Source organism: Nyctereutes procyonoides, unplaced genomic scaffold (assembly GCF_905146905.1).
Source record: "Nyctereutes procyonoides isolate TBG_1078 unplaced genomic scaffold, NYPRO_anot_genome, whole genome shotgun sequence".
In the NCBI taxonomy this organism is placed as follows: Eukaryota; Metazoa; Chordata; class Mammalia; order Carnivora; family Canidae; genus Nyctereutes; species Nyctereutes procyonoides.
This window is the reverse complement of record NW_026575033.1, coordinates 1,815,426-1,834,176: the sequence shown is the minus strand read 5'-3', so window position 1 is coordinate 1,834,176 and position 18,751 is coordinate 1,815,426. Positions and strand designations below refer to the sequence as shown.

Genomic DNA, 18,751 nt, shown 5'->3' with positions numbered 1-18,751 from the left:
TGTGGTTTTTCATTTTTTTTTGTTTTTGCTGCATTATTTATCACTCTTTTTTCTTTTGACTATTCTTAGAAGTTTCCTCAAATATTTAATAATTTTTGATTGGTCTACTCATGATTAAAAATTCAGAAGTAGAAAGCAAATTAGAAAAATATGTGGACTTTCAATTTGTGAGCTTCACTGTGGATGATTCTTTTAACCCTTTGATGGAGAATATCTTGAGTCATTATCTTTAGGTCTTTCCTTTTTTGCTGGTTCCTAATTCCACAGAGAAGACGGTTTCTGAAAAACAAGCCTTCCAGGGAAGGGTCCTGGGATGGAGTCCCACATCCGGCTTCCTGCATGGAGTCTGCTTCTCTCTCTGCCTATGTCTCTGCTCCTCTCTCTGTGTCTCTCATGAATAAATAAATAAATAAATAAATAAATAAATAAATAAATAAAATATTAAAATAATATTAAAAAAAAAGAAAATAGAGTTGGTGAAATTATATGCACAATGGCTTTTTGTAGTGGTTTGACTTTTTTGTAATCTATGACTCAAAAATAGGTGAATACTTAATATTTTTTTCAGAGACGATTGCAATGAATGGAGCATCAAGAATGCTCTTTCTGTTATTTTCTTTGAGAAGGTTAAAATATATCCTAGCAGCTACCAGAAGATACTGTGGAATCACCTATGGTTCTTTTCCAGAAAATGTTCTTTTCTATTATAGGTTTATTCAAATATAGAAAGGACTAAAAGGGCAGCCCTGGTGGCCCAGCGGTTTAGTGCCACCTTCAGCCCAGCGTGTGATCCTGGGGACCCAGGATCGAGTCCCACGTTGGGCTCCCTGCATGGAGCCTGCTTCTCCCTCTGCCTGTGTCTCTGCCTCTCTCTCTCTCTCTCTGTGTGTGTCTCTCATGAATAAATAAATAAAAATCTTAAAAAAAAAAAAGGACTAAGAGATCGTATATAACAGCTCTCATATTTCATGACTCAGTTTAGGCTAAATTATTGCTTCTTTCCTTTGAAAGTCAACCACACTGGACGTGTAGTAACCATGGGCCCAATTTTTGTGTTTTTTAGTTCTTTTAAAGTGGTCCCTTAGATCTGTTATTTTTTTTTCTTTGAAATGGACATTGGGGGACACCGGTATGGCTTAGCCGTTTAGCACCTGCCTTCGGCCCAGGGCTCAATAAAATCTTTAAAAAAAAAAAAAGAGAAAGGAATGGACATGGGATGTTGATTTTGTTTTAATAAATTCATCTTAATAAAAGGTAAGTATTTTCTAAAAATTGTTTTATACATTAACTGCAAATAATACGGTGGCTATGGTATTAATTCTAGAGTCAGATTTCTCTTTTTTTTTTTTTAATATTTTATTTATTTATTCATGAGAGGCACACAGAGAGAGAAAGAGGCAGAGACACAGGCAGAGGGAGAAGCAGACTCCATGCAGGTAGCCTGACGTGGGACTCAGTCCTGGGTCTCCAGGATCACGCCCTGGGCTGAAGGCGGCGCCAAACCACTGAGCCACCTGGGCTGCCCTAGAGTCAGATTTCTTTGATTTGAATCCTGACTCTAACCTTTCCAGCAATGGATGCTTGGGCAGGCTATGGAGATTACATAGCTATGGAGTCTTAGTTTCCTAATGGGTAAAATGGGAAAAAGAATAGTTTATACTTCATTTTTATATGCATTAACTGAGTTAATATTGAATGACATAATACCTATTAGGAATAAGTCTTATCTGTTATATAACTTCTCAATTAAAATTAGTTGCAAAAATTTTAGAATGGAAATGTTACGATATTTCAGTATGAGTTGGTTTGTATGTATGTATGTATTTATTTATGAAACAGAGAGATTGAGGCAGAAACACAGGCAGAGGGAGAACCAGGCAGAGGGAGAAAGCAGGCTTCATGCCGGGATCCTGATGTGGGACTCGATCCCGGGTCTCCAGGATCACGCCCTGGGTTAAAGGCGGCGCTAAACCACTGAGCCACCTGGGCTCCCCAGTATGAGTTGTTTAAAATGGAATGATGACTGCCATATGAAGTGAGTTTTCTTAATAATTCAACACCCATACAATTCCCATCTTCTTCACTCTTGAGGTCCTAAAAAAGTTGAGGCTAGCATATGTAAATTTACCTCAGCTTTTCATCTGTCATTTCTACATACTTCTATACATTACATTTTTTTAAAAGATTTTATTTATTTATTCATAGAGACACACACACACACAGAGAGAGAGAGAGAGAGAGAGAGAGGCAGAGACACAGGCAGAGGGAGAAGCAGGCTCCATGCAGGGAGCCTGAGTGGGACTCGATCCAGGGTCTCCAGGATCACGCCCTGGGCTGCAGGCGGCGCTAAACCACTGTGCCACTGGGGCTGCCCTATACATTACATTTTTATGTACCTTTTCCCCTTTGGTCTTTGAGATGTGATATTTTTTTACTCATGATCACTTTCATTACCACCTGTGCATATACCCTCATCTTCTCTCCTCTACTTTTAAGAGCCTTGCTTCATCAATTAATTTACTTTTCCAGATTCTTCAATTGGGTCTCTGTACTGGATCCTTTCCTTGTCATACCCTAGTGCACAGTAGGTTCACAAAACTGTTTTGTTGAATATAACTGAATGCTAAAAATTTGAGGCCTAGTCTTGAGTCTGGAATTTAAATCCTGTTGGGTCTCACAACAATTTAGTTGGCTTCTCTTTCCTCATTTGTAAAATGGATTAAATTATACTTACATAATGGGCCTGCCTGTTTTCAGAATTTTACATAAAACCCATTGCATAATGTCTGGCAATTCCTGAACAAGAATAAGAATGTCAGAAAGATTTAATCACAGTTATGTCAGAAGCAGAGAATTCGAAAATTAGTGAAAAAAGACACAAGGGAAATAAGGATTATTTTAGCAGATAAAAGTGTAACGTAATTATATTTGGGCTCAGGGTTATTGGTATTTGATAGAATTATTTTGTTAATATTTCCTATTTCAAAGGAAGACTTAAGTTTTTTCATTGTAAAAGATGAGTAGGTTAAATTGAGTAAATTTTTTAAGGACCACCACAAATTGGATGATTAATTTCCATTAAATTCTGAGCTGAGCGTTAAATGATTAATGGAGAGGAAAAACAAAATAACAATTTTTTCGCTAAAAGATAAATAAGGGCAGCCCTGGTGGCCTAGCAGTTTAGCACCGCCTTTGGCCCAGGGTGTGATCCTGGAGACCCGGGATCGAGTCCCACTTCGGGCTCCCTGCATGAAGCCTGTTTCTGCCTCTGCCTGTGTCTCTGCCTCTCTCTCTGTGCCTCTCAGAATAAATAGATAAAATCTTAAAAATAAAAGATAAATCATGAAAAAGAATTTAAAATTTCATTTGTGCTATTTCATAGTAATAAAACTCAATAGCCATAGTATACTAGACTTTTTTTTTTTTTTTTTTTTTTTACTATTTTCTGTCTCCTACAGGTTCTTTGGCATGGATAAATGTTCATTGAGAGGATTAGACTTGACTGAGCAGACTCCTGTTTTATTAGAGCATAAAGCCATGGCAGCTAGTCTCACAGATATAGGAAATTCATTTGGTGACCCAAGTAGTCTTGTAGTTAACAGATCTAGAAACTCATTGATGAAAGAAGATGATGATGATGATGTTGTATTTATTGAATCTATACAACCTCCTTCAACTTCTACTCCAGCAATAGCTGATCAAAGAAATTTTATATTTGCTTCATCAAGAAATGAAAGGCTACAAGGAAATTATTCCATAATTCTTCCTTCCTCAAGAGATTTGGCTTCTCCAAAGGGAAATGTAAGTGAGACAATTGTTATCGATGATGAAGAGGACATAGAAACAAATGGAGGGGAAAAGAAAAATTCTTCCAATTTAATTGAATGGGGACTTCCTGGAACTAAAAATAGAACCAAAGATTTGGATTTCTCCACTTCCAGTCTTTCAAGAAGTAAGGTAAATGCAGGATTGGGTAATAATGTTATCACTACAGAAGCGACTCTGAAATTCCTAATACTAATGTTACAACCTTAGAAACAGGTATAAGCTCTGAATGCTGGGTGAGATATGAACTTAATGATTACACATGTAACATCACTATAAAATACCAACTTGGGAGATGTCGCTAAAGGACTTCAGTCAAGTAATTTTGGTGTTAATATACAAACATACACCCCATCTTTGACTTCACAGACCAAGACTGGAGTAGGACCTTTTAATCCTGGTAGAATGAATATGGCAGGAGATGAATTTCAGAATGGAGGATACGCAACTCATCATAGTCCTGGTAAGCAGTAAGTGATTTTCTTTACCTTCTGTACTTCTGTATATATGAAATACTTTAGTTTTCTTGACTTCATATTAAGATAGAATATTTTACCTGCAGCCTACTTGGTCCCTGATTTTCCAGAAATTAAAGCTATTTTACCCTTTGTGATATACATCTGAAGTTGTTTTTTTTTTAAAGATTTTTATTTATTCATAAGAGACAGAGAGAGAGAGAGTGAGAGAGAGAGGCGGAGACACAGGCAGAGGGAGAAGCAGGGCTTCATGGAGGGAGCCCGACGTGGGTCTTCAGGGTCACGCCCTGGGCTGAAGGTGGCGCTAAACCACTGAGCCACCTGGGCTGCCCACATCAGAAGTTTTTGATTGAAAACCTCCATACTTTATTACCACCATCCTTTTACTAGTATCGTTATTTTATTTTTATTTTTTGTTTTTTTTCAAAGATTTATTTATTTATGATAGACCTAGAGAGAGAGAGGCAGAGACACAGGAGGAGGGAGAAGCAGGCTCCATGCAGGGAACACAATGTGGGACTCGACCCAGGGACTCCAGGATCATGCCCTTAGCCAAAGGCAGTTGCTCAACCACTGAGCCACCCAGGCATCCCTCCGATAAATAAATCTTAAAAAAAAATAGAAGTTTCCATGTCTATAAAAAATAATTTTTTGTCTGAGGTACCTGTTCCTCCTCTACCTTTTTAATTTTTTTTTTAGCATTTGTATGGTTTCCTTTTTTTTTTTTCTTTTTTTCTTTCTTAAGATTTTAGTTAGAGATCATAGAGGATCCCCTGGGTGGCTCAGCGGTTTAGCGCCTGCCTTTGGCCCAGGGCGTGATCCTGGAGTCCTGGGATCGAGTCCTGTATCGGGCTTCCTGCATGGAGCCTGCTTCTCCCTCTGCCTGGTCTCTGCCTCTCTCTCTGTATTTCTCATGAATGGATAAATAAAATCTTAAAAAAAAAAAAAGATTTTAGTTATTCATTTGAAAGAGACAGCATGTGTGCACACGAATGAGGGGGAGGGGCAAAGGGAGAGGGAGCCACAGACTTCCTTCTTAGCAGAGAGCCTCATGTGAGCCTTGATCCCAGGACCCTGAGATCATGACGTGAGCAAAAGGCCATCAGGTGCCTCTATGATCTCCTGTTTTTACTGTTGAGACTCTACACTAAATTCTTTTTTTTTGTTTTTGTTCTTGTTTTTTGTTTTTGATTTTATTTATTTATTAATGAGAGGCATACAGAGAGAGGCAGAGACACAGGCAGAGGGAGAAGCAGGCTCCATGCAGGGAGCCCGACGCAGGACTCGATCCCGGGACCCAGGGGTCACGCCCTGAGCCAAAGGCAGGCGCTAAACCACTGAGCCACCCAGGGATCCCCTACACTAAATTCTTTGTTTACATTGTTTATTATTTCTGTAGGATAGTTCTCATGCATTTTAGGCTCAGTTTCACTCTTAAAAATAATTGAGGACCCCAAGGTTTTCAAAATTTATATCAATTACCGTGTTAGAAACTCAAGCCTAAGAAGTTTTTAGAAGTATGACAATACCATTTTTAATGAAAACTATTTTCAATATTAAGTGAACAGTAGCTTTGTTTTACATTTCTGCAAATCTCTCTCTTTTTTTAAGATTTTATTTATTCATGATAGAGAGAGAGAGAGAGAGGCAGAGGGAGAAGCAGGCTCCATGCAGGGAGTCGGATGTAGGATTGATCCTGAGACTCCTGGATCATGCCCTGGGCCAAAGGCAGGTGCTAAACCACTGAACCACCCAGGGATCTCCATATTTTTGCAAATCTCTTTTAAAGTCTAATGTAATAGCAAGGTATATGGTAATTTCTCACATCTATTTCTATATTGAATCTGTTGAAATCATGTTTTAAGTATAAAAAGAAAATCTGGCCTCACACGCATATTTGGTTGTAGAAGAGAGCACTATTTTAAATAAATACGGATAGTTGTAGAATTTTTTGACGCAGCACCAAAACTTGACACATGGCAGTTTCCTTAAAGTTCCTTAACAGTGTGGAATCTGAAACCATATAATGAAATTTTCCTACTCTATTACATCAAGATTATTGATATGTGAATGGATCTTTTACCTTTGTATGATTTGGTAGCATTATGCTTTGGTCAATTAAAAAATATATATAGGGCAGCCCCGGTGGTGCAGCTTATTAGCGCCGCCTGCAGCCCAGGGTGTGATCCTGGAGACCTGGGATCGAGTACTGCATTGGGCTACCTGCATAGAGCCTGCTTCTCCCTCTGCCTGTGTCTCTGCCTCTCTCTCTGTGTCTCTCATGAATAAATAAATAAAATATTAAAAATATATACATATATGTTAGGTTTTCTTTTAATGATCGGCAGAGAAAATTAAAGACAGCAGAGCCAGGCGCTAGGTTCGAGAGTGCTTTAATGGGGAGCGATGGGGAGCACTCCTGGGCGAGGTTCCCTGACTGGAGCCTCTCTGAGTCAGGGAAGTCATGCCCAGGCAAAACCGCAGGGCGGGGCGGGGGGTGGGGGGGTGGTTATAAAGAGGTAGGGCGGCATTCCAGTTAGGGCAAGGGTTACAGGTCTTTGTAAGCTAAGTTAGAGTAGGGTGGCAAAGGGGTGTTGGCAGGAAGATGGGGGTAGGGCGGTCTTATTGGGAAGTTGCTGTCCTCGGGTCCGCCATTTTGAGGTCCTCAGTCTCATCAGCCCAATTATGTGTGTGTGTGTGTGTGTGTGTGTGTGTGTGTGTGTGTATTTGGGTAACTCAGTTGGTTAAGTGTCTGCCTTTGGCTCAGTTAATGATCTCAGGGTCCTGGGATTGAGCCCCATGACAAGTTGTCTGTTCAGTGGGGATTATGCTTCTCCCTCTGCCCCTCCCCCTTGCTCATGTGTGCTTGCACTCTCCCTCTCATAAATAAATAAAATTTTAAAAATACATATATATATATTTGGAAAATAATGATTCACTGAACTTCTAGATGTTGAGAATTCATTTATTTTAAATGTTGACACTTTAGAAAGCTGTCAAGCTGACAGTAGTGGATACAGTTTTCAAACTGCTAATATTCTCAGCAACAAATACTGTCATTTTTCTTGAAGTGAATTTTCCTTGATTTATTTTCAAGAAAATGTCAATAAATAGTTTGTCAGTTATTCTTTCAAGAAAAAATGGTATTTCATAAAGAAATATAGTTCAGCTTGCAATGTAACTATTTTACAAGCACTTTTCTTTCAGACAGCTATCGTATTTTAGTATAAAACAGAAGTGGTTTATGTATACTTCTCTGTTTATGCATGTTTCTGTTCACCAGATTATTAGGATGCAATTAAAGGCTTAAATTTAGGGATGCCCAAAGGCCTAAATTTTGAGCGCCTGCCATTGGCTCAGGGCGTGATCCCGGAGTTCTGGGATCAATTCCCACATCGGGCTTCCTGCTTGGAGCCTGCTTCTCTCTCTGCCTATGTCTCCGCCTCTCTCTGTGTCTCTCATGAATATATAAATAAAATCTTTAAAAAAAAAAAAGCTTAAATTTAGTAAAATTAATGCTAATTATTACTGTTTTATCATGGACATCTATTTTATAATAAATAATTCCACTGGCCTTTATCTTTAGTTCTTAGGAGAAAGACTAAATCCTTGGAACTTCCAAGTATTTGGGATAGTGTTATTTATTTATGAGCCCTTTGGATCACACTTGAATTTGGGTTAAGATCTAGATGAGATGACTGAGTCTGAGGGAGGGTCCCCAGAAAGACCAACCATGTAATTTAGAGTGTTGGAGGTTTTAGCTAGCTCCATCTCAAGGGAGAAGAGGGAGGCTATAGGTTGAGTTCAGTCACATGCAATGAATTGCCAATAAAAACTAGATACCGAAGCTCAATGCAGTCTCCTAGTTGTTGAACTCCTCAACATGCCAGGTAGGTAACACTACCTGCAACTCTGCATTTGGAGCCTTCTATACCTTACCCTTCTTTGTCCTTTCATTTGGTTGGTCCTGATTTGAATCTTTTATATTAACACTGTGATTCTAAATATAGAGCTCTCCTAAATTCTGTGAGTCATTCTAGCAAATTATTAAATCTGAGGCGGTTTTAAGAATCTCCGGATTTATAGCTAATTGGCCAGAAGTATGGGTGGCATCTGAAGTTCTGTCAGTCTTGGTGGGGATTATGCCTTTTAAACCTGTGGAGTTGGGATCCCTAGGTGGCTCAGGGGTTTAGCTCCTGCCTTTGGCCCAGGGCGTGATCCTAGAGTCCCAGGATCAATTCCCACATCAGGCTCCCTGCATGGAGCCTGCTTCTCCCTCTGCCTATGTCTCTGCCTCTCTCTCTCTCTCTCTCTCTTTCACTCCCTCTCTCCCGCCGTGTCTCATGAATAAATAAATAAAATCTTAAAAACAAAGCAAAAGAACCTGTGGAGTCTGATGCTAATTCCAGGGTAGTGTCAGAATTACATTGACTAATTGGTGGTGGTATAACAACCATAAATGGAGGTGACACTTTTTCTTTTCTGTATGATAGTGAAAAAATATAATTCCATTCCACTGCCAGCAGTTTTACTTACCACTGCTTTTATACCATTACTGTAAATGCCAACACAGTGAAAAATGCAAATAATCTTAGTATTGTCATGGAAATAGTTTGGCCTCACAGATCCCCTTTTATTTCTTTCTCTGATAAGTTGTTGAATAGAAATGGGAAGAGTATAAAGTCTTGCCTTGTTCTTGACCTGGGGTGGGGGGAGGGAAGCTATTGACATTTCATCATTATTAGCCTTTGTCAAATATAATTATCTTTTTTATGTTTATTTAAGCATTTAATTGTTATTTGAAGTTTCTGGTCTTTACAATTGAAAAGAGGTTTTCATGAATATCTCTAAGGTGGCACACTTCACTTATTTTCTTGAGAAAAGTTTTGGTAGGTGGAATTGCTAAGTGAATGTCAAGATTTTTTTTTTAAGATTTTATGTATTTATTTTAGAAGTCTTGTGTACACATGCAAGCATGGAGAGAATAAGGAAAGGGAGAGAATCCCAAGCAGACTCTGTGCTGAGGGTGAAGCCTAACTTGGGACTTGATCCCATGACCCCAAGATCATGACCTGAGCCAAAACCAAGAGTGGGACACCCAACCGACTGAGCCAAGCAGGCACTCCAAGTGTCAACATAATTTTAAAACTTTTGATGGTTAATACAAAATTGCCCCGACCAAAAAATGGTTATTTAACCAAATAAATAATACTCCTACTTCTGACCTTACAATATGGAAACATTTATGTGGTAAAGAAAGTAAGTTTATTCTCTCATGGATAAATAAATAAAAAAATCTTTAAAAATAAAAAAAATAAAAGCAGAGCATAGATTGATCCTATAAGAAAGCATACTGTGGTTAGATTCTATACTATTGTTCCATTCAAGTTGTGGACATAATTGAGATTTGCAAATGTTATTTGGAAGTAGTTTCAATTATTCTTGCCTTGTCAACTTTTTTATCATTAATTCATAAGTGTATTTTACATTTCTATGTTTTCTCATAATGTGAAAGATCAGTGATTTTAAAACATTACAAAGAAAAGACACTGTGTGTCGCTCCTGAATAAATAAAATCTGAACAAAAAATTAAACTATTTTGGTTTGATACATGGCAACAAATTTTTTTTTTAAGATTTTTATTTATTTATTCATGATCGAGAGAGAGAGAGAGGCAGAGACATTGGCAGAGGGAGAAGCAGGCTGCATGCAGGGAGCCTGATGTGGGACTCGATCTTAGAACTCTGGGATCACGCCCTGAGCAAAAGGCAGATGCTCAATTGCTGAGCCACCCAGGCATCCCACAAATTTCTGTTATTTATGAAGTATGCATGAATTTATAACATTCCTGAATTCTCTAAAATTCTATTTTGGGGAACAAAAGTTACAGAACTATATCCCCTCCCCCCTTTTTAAGATTTTATTTATTTATTCAAGGGAGACCCACAGAGAGAGAGACAGAGACAGGCAGAGGGAGAAGCAGGCTCCATGCAGCGAGCCCGATGTGGGACTTGATCCCAGGACTCCAGGATCTTGCCCTGGGCCGAAGGCAGGCACTCAACTGCTGAGCCACCCAGGTGTCCCAACCTATATCCTTTAAATAATAACACTTAGTGTGGAACTTCAAAAAGATTGGGCAGCCCCGATGGCGCAGCGGTTTAGCGCCGCCTGCAGCCCAGGGCGTGATCTGGAGACCCTGGATCGAGTCCCCATGTCGGGCTCTCTGCATGGAGCCTGCTTCTCCCTCTGCCTGTGTCTCTGCCTCTCTCTCTCTCTCTCTCTCTCTCTCTCTGCATTTCTATGAATAAATAAATAAAATCTTTAAAAAAAAAAGATTATTTACCAAATTAGGTGAAAAGTGATGCTGAAGATATGTTTGATGCTTTCTTAAATGTTCAATCAAGTGTCAAAAGGACAATCTTTTTGTCGTTGCTGTTTTTCTGTCTTTAACTTGAATGTAGCATAATAAAAGTTGTCTAATTTTATTTACTTTTTAAAGATTTTATTTATTCATTCATGAGAGAGACACAGACAGGCAAAGACCTAGGCAGAGGGACAAACAAGCTTTCCTACAGGAAGCTTGGTGTAGGATTTGATCCCAGGACCCTGGGATGATGTCCTGAGCCAAAGACAGATGCTCAACCACTGAGCTACCCAGGTGCCCCAGTTTTTCTCATTTTAGTATTTGCCCTAGGTTTTGGTTTTGCTTGCTGTTAGTATTAGTAAAACTAACTAAATTCTACTAGACTTCTAGAAGGTGTGACTAATTATATTATTATTATAATTTTTGTTACTTAGAGTCAGTGTCTTACATTAGTTTTTCTGTGCTTTCTATTTCTATATATAGAAGGATTTCCAAAAGAGAAAAAAGAAAAAAAAGAACAAGATGAAGATTTCTGGAGTTGAGTTACAAATAAATCTAGGGCTTATAGGTTCAAATTTCATCATCTAGAATTATGGGTCTGTATAAAATACACATAAAACTTTGCATTTCGTCTTGAAAAAATAGGATGATACCGATTAGAATGGGCCTTTGAGTCATTTAATCCTTTTATTAACTTTTAGTGTTGACTTTCAGCAGAAGTTCTTTCTACTCATCATGTATCTTTTATATAAACAGCAAAAAATTCACAGAAAATACCTATATGTAGAAATTGCTCTTGCATCTGGTTTTGTTTGTTTTGTTTTTTACTGCATTATAAACAGTTCTGGCTATTATGATTCTAAGGCTTTTTTTCTGATAATAAAAGACTAGGTAATTCCAATGCCTCTTGCAGAGAGTAATTGGGGAGGGGCAAAATATATAAAATATGCATTGAAAGCATCACAGAAGTATAAATGTAGTGGGAAAATGAAGGTCCTAAGATTAAGAGACGGAACCTCAGAAAAGTAATCTGTTACTTAAGGCTGGTTTTCTCTTACGGGTGTGTGTTCAGTTCTACGAAAAAAATGCAGAGAAAGGCTGTAAGAACTTTCAGTGAATTCACAGGGGCCCAGAAAGGAGGGATACTGGTAAAAAAAAAAACAAAAAACCAACAAAAACACAACTCTTCCAACCCCTGGCTTGGGATGCTAACATAATCCAGAGCCTCAAATTTTTTTTAGTTTTTCATGTAAACAGCAATCAGGAACGTGAGACAAGGCCATATGACAGCAAATCAAGAAGAAAACAGACAATAGGATTATCAGATGCAGATTTTAAGGAACTATACAGTTTAACTGCAGATTGAGCATAGCTGAAAAGTGTAGGTGAACTGTAAGATATATGAGAAAATCAGTCACAAGGGTGGAAAACCAGAAAGATATCTATGACACTTGATGAAAAGGACATGTATTTAATGTCCCAGAAAGAGGAGGAAAGAAGTGAGACAGAAGAGGTACAACTGAGAAAAATGGACAAAAAATACTAACCTACAAATTCAAGAACACTTAAAACCCCATGCAGAACGAATACCTTAAGAAACCACTAAAAGAAAAAAAAAAAAGAAACCACTAAAAGACATGTATAGAAATCATAGTCAAAATTTGTAACAATCTGGGCAGCACAGATGGCTCAGTGGTTTAGAGCCGCCTTCAGTCCAGGGTGTGATCCTGAAGACCTGGGATCGAGTCCTACATCGGGTTCCCTGCATGGATTCTACTTCTCCCTCTGCCTGTGTCTCTGCCTCTTTCTCTCTCTCTGCCTCTCATGAATAAATAAATAAAATCTTAAAAAAAAAAATGGAGAAAAGCAAGCGGCATCATGGCGGCCTACAAGCAGCGTCAGAAGGGGCCCCTGAAAGTAAAAGGCTTTGCAGTGTTTGGTGTGACCAAGCGGAAGAAGAAAAAGAAGGACAAAGACAAGGCGAAACTCCCAGAAGCGATGGGAACGAGCAAAAAGAACAAGAAGGGGAAGCAGCGTGGCCTGGACAAGCAAACCCCAGCCCAGGCGGCCTTCGAGAAGATGCAGGAGAAGTGGCAAGTGGAAAGGATCCTAAAGAAAACATCCAAAACCCATAAGCAGAGAGTGGAGGACTTCAAGAGACATTTGGACACCCTTAGCTAGCACTATGACATTCCCAAAGTCAGCTGGACGAAGTAGCCTCCCCACCCAGGGTATGCAGTGGCATCGAGGGGAAATGGAAGGCAAAGTTAAGGTTTGGTGCCTTTGGTATTTTCTAGAAACATTCTTTTACACACACCCTTGCGTTTTCTGCTGAGACAAATGCTTTCCAAATCAGTGTGCCCTCTTGCTGGAACTTGATTAAAGTATTAGACTGTTCTTTAAAAAAAAAAAAAATTTGTAACAATCCATATGTCCATCAACAGTTGGATAAATAGTTCTCGCTACACAATAGAATACTACTGAGTGCCCCTTATAGACAAGATGTTGAGTTAGGGGATCAGCCACAGAAGAGTATGTATGTACTGTATTAATTTATGTATGTGAATTTCAAAATAAAAGGAAACTAATTTTTTTAAAGATTTTATTTATTAGAGATCACAAGCAGTGGGGAGGGGTAAAGGAGAAGTAGACTCCCCATTGAGTAGGGAGCCCAATGCAGGACTGGATCTTAGGCTCCTGGGATCATGACCTGAGCTGAAGACAGACATACTTACCTGACTGAGCCACCCAGGAGCCCAAGAAAACTAATCTTTGAAGTCAGAATAGGAATGGCTTATGGAAAGGAAAAATTATCAAGTGAGAAAAGACAAAGCTTCTGAGATATTGGACTTTTTGTTTATGTGGGTGGTAGTCATGCAAGTATATATGTTGATATCGGCTCAGGTCATGATCTCAGTATTGTGAGATTGAGCCCTGGTCAAGCTCTGCACTGGGCATGGAGCCTGCTTAAGAGTCTCTCCCTCTCTCACCATCTGTCTTGAGGTCTCTCCCACTCTGAAAAAAGCAAAACAAAGCAAAGAAACTTTTTAAAAGTTTAATTGAGCTCCATACTTAAGATTTATTAATTTTATGTATACATGTTATTCTTTAACGACCAAAAACATACCCCCACTGAGACACCAAAGGAAGTTTTCACTAGCAGACCAACAGTAAAGAAATACTAAAATATTTTTTAGGTAGAAGAGTTCAGTTGCAAGAACAAATGAAGAACACCTTAAAGTAAAAAAAAAAAAAAAAAAAAAAAGGCACCTAAAAGTCAGTAGTGTACCTAGTATTTAATCATGTAGCTTCTAGGTGTTAATTTTCTTTGCAAATAATCAAGGATTTGAACTATATAATCTACTAGGTATCTTCTCTTAAAACATTCTTGGGATAGGACATGGAAGAATTTGATTAAAAGGTTAAGTTTAGGGACATGTGGATGGCTCAGGGGTTGAGTGCCTGCCCTTGGCCCCTGGCATGATCCTGGAGTCCCAGGATTGAGTCCCACATCGGGCTCCCTGCATGGAGCCTACTTCTCTCTCTGTGTCTGCCTCTTTCTCTGTGAATAAATAAAATCTTTAAATAAAATAAAAAATAAAGCTAGGTTTCTTTAAAAAAAAAAAAGTTTAACCTAAAGACACAATTACTAAAAATAAAATGAAATAAAATTTTGATAAAATAAGTTTTGAAATTTGGAGAAGTTAAACAGTTGTGCTGTTAACAAAGGAAACATTTGTTTTATTTATGTATGTACCAAAGCTAGAGTGAAAAATTTCAGAATCTTGAGGCACCTGGCTGCCTTAGTTGGGAGAGCATATATGACTCTTTATCTCACGGTCTGAGTTTGAGCCGTATGTTGGGTATAGAGATTACTTAAAAAATCTGTTTTAAAAAAAAGAAATTTTCTTTTATTTTCTCGACTCTTGTTGAGGCACCTGGGTGGCTCAGTTGGTTAAGCAACTGCCTTTGGCTCAGGTCAAGATCCCAAGGTCCTGGGGTTGAGCCTTGGGTTGGGCTCCCTGCTTAGCTGGGGGTCTGTTTCTCCCTCTGCCTACCCCCTGCTCATTCTGTCTAATAAATAAATTCAGTCTTTAAAAAGAAAGAAATTTTAGAATCTAATTACTGTCCTAAGCATATAGTTGATGTCTCACATTCCATAATTATATATAAATATGCCACCTTTATGGGTAAGTCTACAAAATGTAAAAGCCTAGTATTTTTTGTTCAGGATTTATATTTCTCCCATATTAATGGTAATGACAAATCTTGTAATTGTTGCTATCTTTTGTTTCTGTTATTTATTAAATCTAATTTGGTATCTAGATGATATGCAGTGACATTTGATCCCAGAAAGAACCTATGTTTGTTCAATTGAATACATAATTTTTGTTTTCCTTGGAATGGTTCAAAAGTAGGAAAATTTAGTAGTAATGAAACTTGAGTACCGGCTGATAAAAGACTTTATTGTAATATATTCCACATTTGCCAGCATGTCATCCTGTGGAATGGAAGAATTGCTTTTATTATTTGTTCTGTTTTATTTTAGCTTGTAAGATAAAGATATCTTGAAATCAGACAAAGAAAATTACAAGCAGTAGATGGGAATTTAGAAATGAAAATATAGTTGTTAATATTAGTACTGTGAGAGGCCTTTGGGATTGTGACAGGCCATAGACATAGTCTTGCTAATGTCATAGTCTTGCTAATGACAAAAGCAATTTTTTAAAATACTTATGTATGTATTTTAGAGTTTGCCTGGATGGGGGAGGGGTAGAGGGAGAGAACCTTCAAGAAGATAACCCCGCTGACATGGAGCTGGATCCTACCACCCATGAGATGACCTGAGCCAAAATCAAGAGTTGAATGCTCAGTTAACTGAACCACCCAGGTGCCCCGACAAAAGAGTTGTTTTTGAAGACAATGATAGAATAATTCAGTACTCTGGGGCTTCAAGGCTTTACTATCATGTGAGAGTTAGAGGTGTAGAACCTCAGGCCCCTGTCTAGACCTATTGACTTTGTTGTTGTTGTTGTTGTTGTTTTTGTTTTTTAAAGAATTTATTTATTTATTTATTCATGAGAGATGGGGAGAGAGGCAGAGACACAGGCAGAGAGAGAAGCAGGCTCTATGCAGGGAGCCCGATGTGGGACTCAATCCCAGAACCCGGGGATCACGCCCTGAGCTGAAGGCAGACAGTCTATCACTGAGCCACCCAGGTGCCCCTAGACCTATTGATTTTGAATGAATGAAAAAAATAAATATATATGATTTTATTTTTAAGTATTCTCTGTAACCATCCTGGGGCTTGAATTCAAAAGCCAGAGATCAAGAGTCACATGCTCTACCACCTGAGCCAGCCAGGCACCAATAGATTCTCTGTTTAAACAAGATTCCCATGTGATCTCTTGCATGTTAAAGTTTGAGAAACATTGTTTTACCTATACATCATATTTTACCATTTTGAAGCTAACAATAATATATGATGGAGGAGTCCCTATGTGAAGTTAGGAAGGCTGAGTCTTTCCAGAGTAACCCATCATCTATATTAATGATTATGGAATAATATTTAGAAGACTGGGAAGGAATTGTAGAATGAGTTGCCTTAAAAAGTATTTGGAGCAGGGAGTACCTGGGTGGCTCAGTTCATTAAGTGTCTGCCTTCAGCTCAGATCATGATCCCAGAGTTCTGATATAGTTATCTCTGTTTTGCATAGCTGCTTTATTTTATGTTTTAATACTTTCCTCTTCAAGAAGAAAAAGTGGTTAATATTTTTTTGCAAGTGCCCTATGTACCAAACATAGTGCTTTACTATATGCATTATCTCATTTAGTCTTTGTAACATTCCAATGAGTTAGGTATCGTTACCAGTTTGTAGCTGAGAAAACCAACAAAACACAATTTAATATATTTTGCATGATCTTAAAGTAAGCATAGAAGATGCATTTTTGAACCTGGGGTCTCTGACTTAAGTGATGATGATTACCACATTGCCTGATTCAAGGGCCACTATTTATATTTTTGGCACAGTAGTGGAGGGGCACCTGGGTGGCTTAGTCAGTTAAACATCCAAGTCTTGATTTCAGCTCAGGTTATAATCTCAAGGTTGTGAGATAGAGCCTGCCTGTCAGGCTCCACAGTGGGCCTAGAGCCTGCTTAAGATTCTCCAAAAAAGAAAAAAAGAATACAAAGTGGAGAATTCCTCTGGGATTGTGCAACAGAGCTGCCTGGTCTTAACCACTTGATTACAGGGCTGCCTCATCCTCTTAAAGTTAAGCAACATGAAAATTTAAAATATTTTTTGGATGTGAATTTTGAATTATTCCATGACTTTTCTTCTGTGTGTTTTATTTTTAAGATTCTTGGATCTCCCAGTCAGCATCATTTCCCCGTAATCAGAAACAGCCAGGTGTAGATTTTTTATCACCAGTGGCCTCCCTTCCTAAACAGATTTTCCAGTCTTCAGTCCAACAGCAACTTACAAAACCAGCTAAAATTACTTGTGCACATTGCAAAAAGCCTTTACAGAAAGGACAGACAGCTTATCAACGAAAAGGATCAGTTCACCTCTTTTGTTCTACCACCTGCCTTTCTTCCTTCTCTCATAAGCGCACTTCAAAGAAACGCAACATAATAAGTAAAAAGTAAGCTGTACTTTTTAACATGACTTCATGTAGTTGAATACTAGCAGTATAGATGTGTGTTGAACGTAATTGGAGAGCTGCATAAATTAATGGATACAATTATTGCAGAGGTATCTTGAAGGTTTTTGAGCTTGAATTTTCCTATGGGTGTATCAGCTGTGGGTTCATTTGTACTGTCCTTATTCTTCACAGGAAAATGGAGTGCAGGTATAGGAATTAATTAATCCTCTCCCTGCCGCTTGCTTCATCCCTCCCCAACTTTTACCTTAGTTCTATAAAATTGCTGCCACATTTTTGAATGCTTCAAAAAGTCATAATAACCTGTGACAGGGGTCTTATGCTACAAAATGTTTTTACCTCCAAATCATCTCTTGCCATATTAGTAAAGAAGGAACTCTTGACAATGAAACCAAAAAGTGGGTTTGTTAGATCCAAAAATTATAGTTGATTCCTAGGATTAAATTAGAAAAAGTGAAAAATACTGTTTATTGTTCATATATTTGACTTTTATTAAAATGCAACATTCTTGTGTGTGTCCCTTGTTTCAGAGATGTACCTACAAAAAAGGCTTCTGCTGTTCAAGTTGAGTCAAGAGAATCCTCCCAAGAATTTTGTAGTAGTACGTCTTTGTCTCCCTATGAAGACAACCAGAATCTTAGAAAAAAAGTTAATAAATCAAGATGCATGATCTGTAGTAAACTAACAGAGGTGTGAATTTTTATCTTATTTCAGTTATTATCTAGATGAACAGGGATAATTCTAGCTGAAGTGTTATTATATGCTCTGCCATCTACATAATACACCTGTCCTGGATCTACACGATAAAGTTAAAGAAAAGAATAAGGATATGATAGAACTAACCCTCTTAGGAATAAATTTCCCATTTGCATGTTATGGAAAGTACATGGCAATTTCCATGGAATTGGATATACTCCTAAACAAAACAATAGTTCTGTGGTGAATTTTGTTATTAGCCACTCTAAATAAAAGTGTAGGTTCAGGACATGAAGAGTACAACCAATCCTGGTACAAGAATATGTAGAACAAGTGGAGTGTAAGTATGTTGGTAACTTCACATTTCTTAGGTGGTATACCACCTTTCCAGTTGCTGAAAGACAAAACATTCATACAGTCTTCACATAACACAGTCTTTGGTAACTGAATTTGGTGTTTCCCAGAGCCTTGCAAATTGACACAATTTAATCTCCATTACCACAGAACTGAGGAAAGCAAGAACTACCTTAATTATGTATATAGAGACACCATCCTGAGTACGATAGTATTGATTCTTTTAGTCCCTCTCATGAATTTTCTAGGGCAATGATGTTTATAATCCAGAAATTCCCAATCTATTTCTTTTAAGCAGATATCAAAGTCTTTTTTTTTTTTTTAAGATTTTATTTATTTACTCATGAGAGACAGAAAGAGGCAGAGACACATG

At 38.1% G+C, this 18,751-nt stretch overlaps 2 protein-coding genes across 12 annotated transcripts in view; both read left to right on the top strand.

Annotated features, from left to right (window-relative positions):
- ZMYM5 (zinc finger MYM-type containing 5) overlaps positions 1–18,751 on the top strand; it is a 37,774-nt gene that overhangs the window by 5,490 nt on the left and 13,533 nt on the right. For 4 of the 11 annotated variants that reach the window (XM_055317284.1, XM_055317282.1, XM_055317283.1 and 1 more), the window contains exons 3-6: positions 3,459–3,957; positions 4,195–4,288; positions 17,025–17,310; positions 17,859–18,018. In XM_055317284.1, the coding sequence (XP_055173259.1) occupies positions 3,469–3,957; positions 4,195–4,288; positions 17,025–17,310; positions 17,859–18,018 (1,029 nt within the window). In that variant the 5' untranslated portion in view covers positions 3,459–3,468. Of the gene's footprint in view, positions 1–3,458; positions 3,958–4,194; positions 4,296–11,148; positions 12,507–17,024; positions 17,311–17,858; positions 18,019–18,751 lie in introns of those variants that run through there. The other 7 variants (XM_055317289.1, XM_055317292.1, XM_055317286.1 and 4 more) reach the window with 6 other exon arrangements.
- On the top strand, positions 12,543–13,885 carry LOC129504547 (protein FAM32A-like). The gene has a single exon (XM_055317293.1). The coding sequence runs from the start codon at positions 12,544–12,546 to the stop codon at positions 12,844–12,846; it is 303 nt and encodes a 100-aa protein (XP_055173268.1). The 5' UTR covers position 12,543; the 3' UTR covers positions 12,847–13,885.

Coding starts and splice junctions, on each gene's coding strand:
- LOC129504547 (XM_055317293.1), top strand. CDS start 12,544: ATGGCGGCCTACAAGCAGCGTCAGAAGGGGCCCCTGAAAGTAAAAGGC.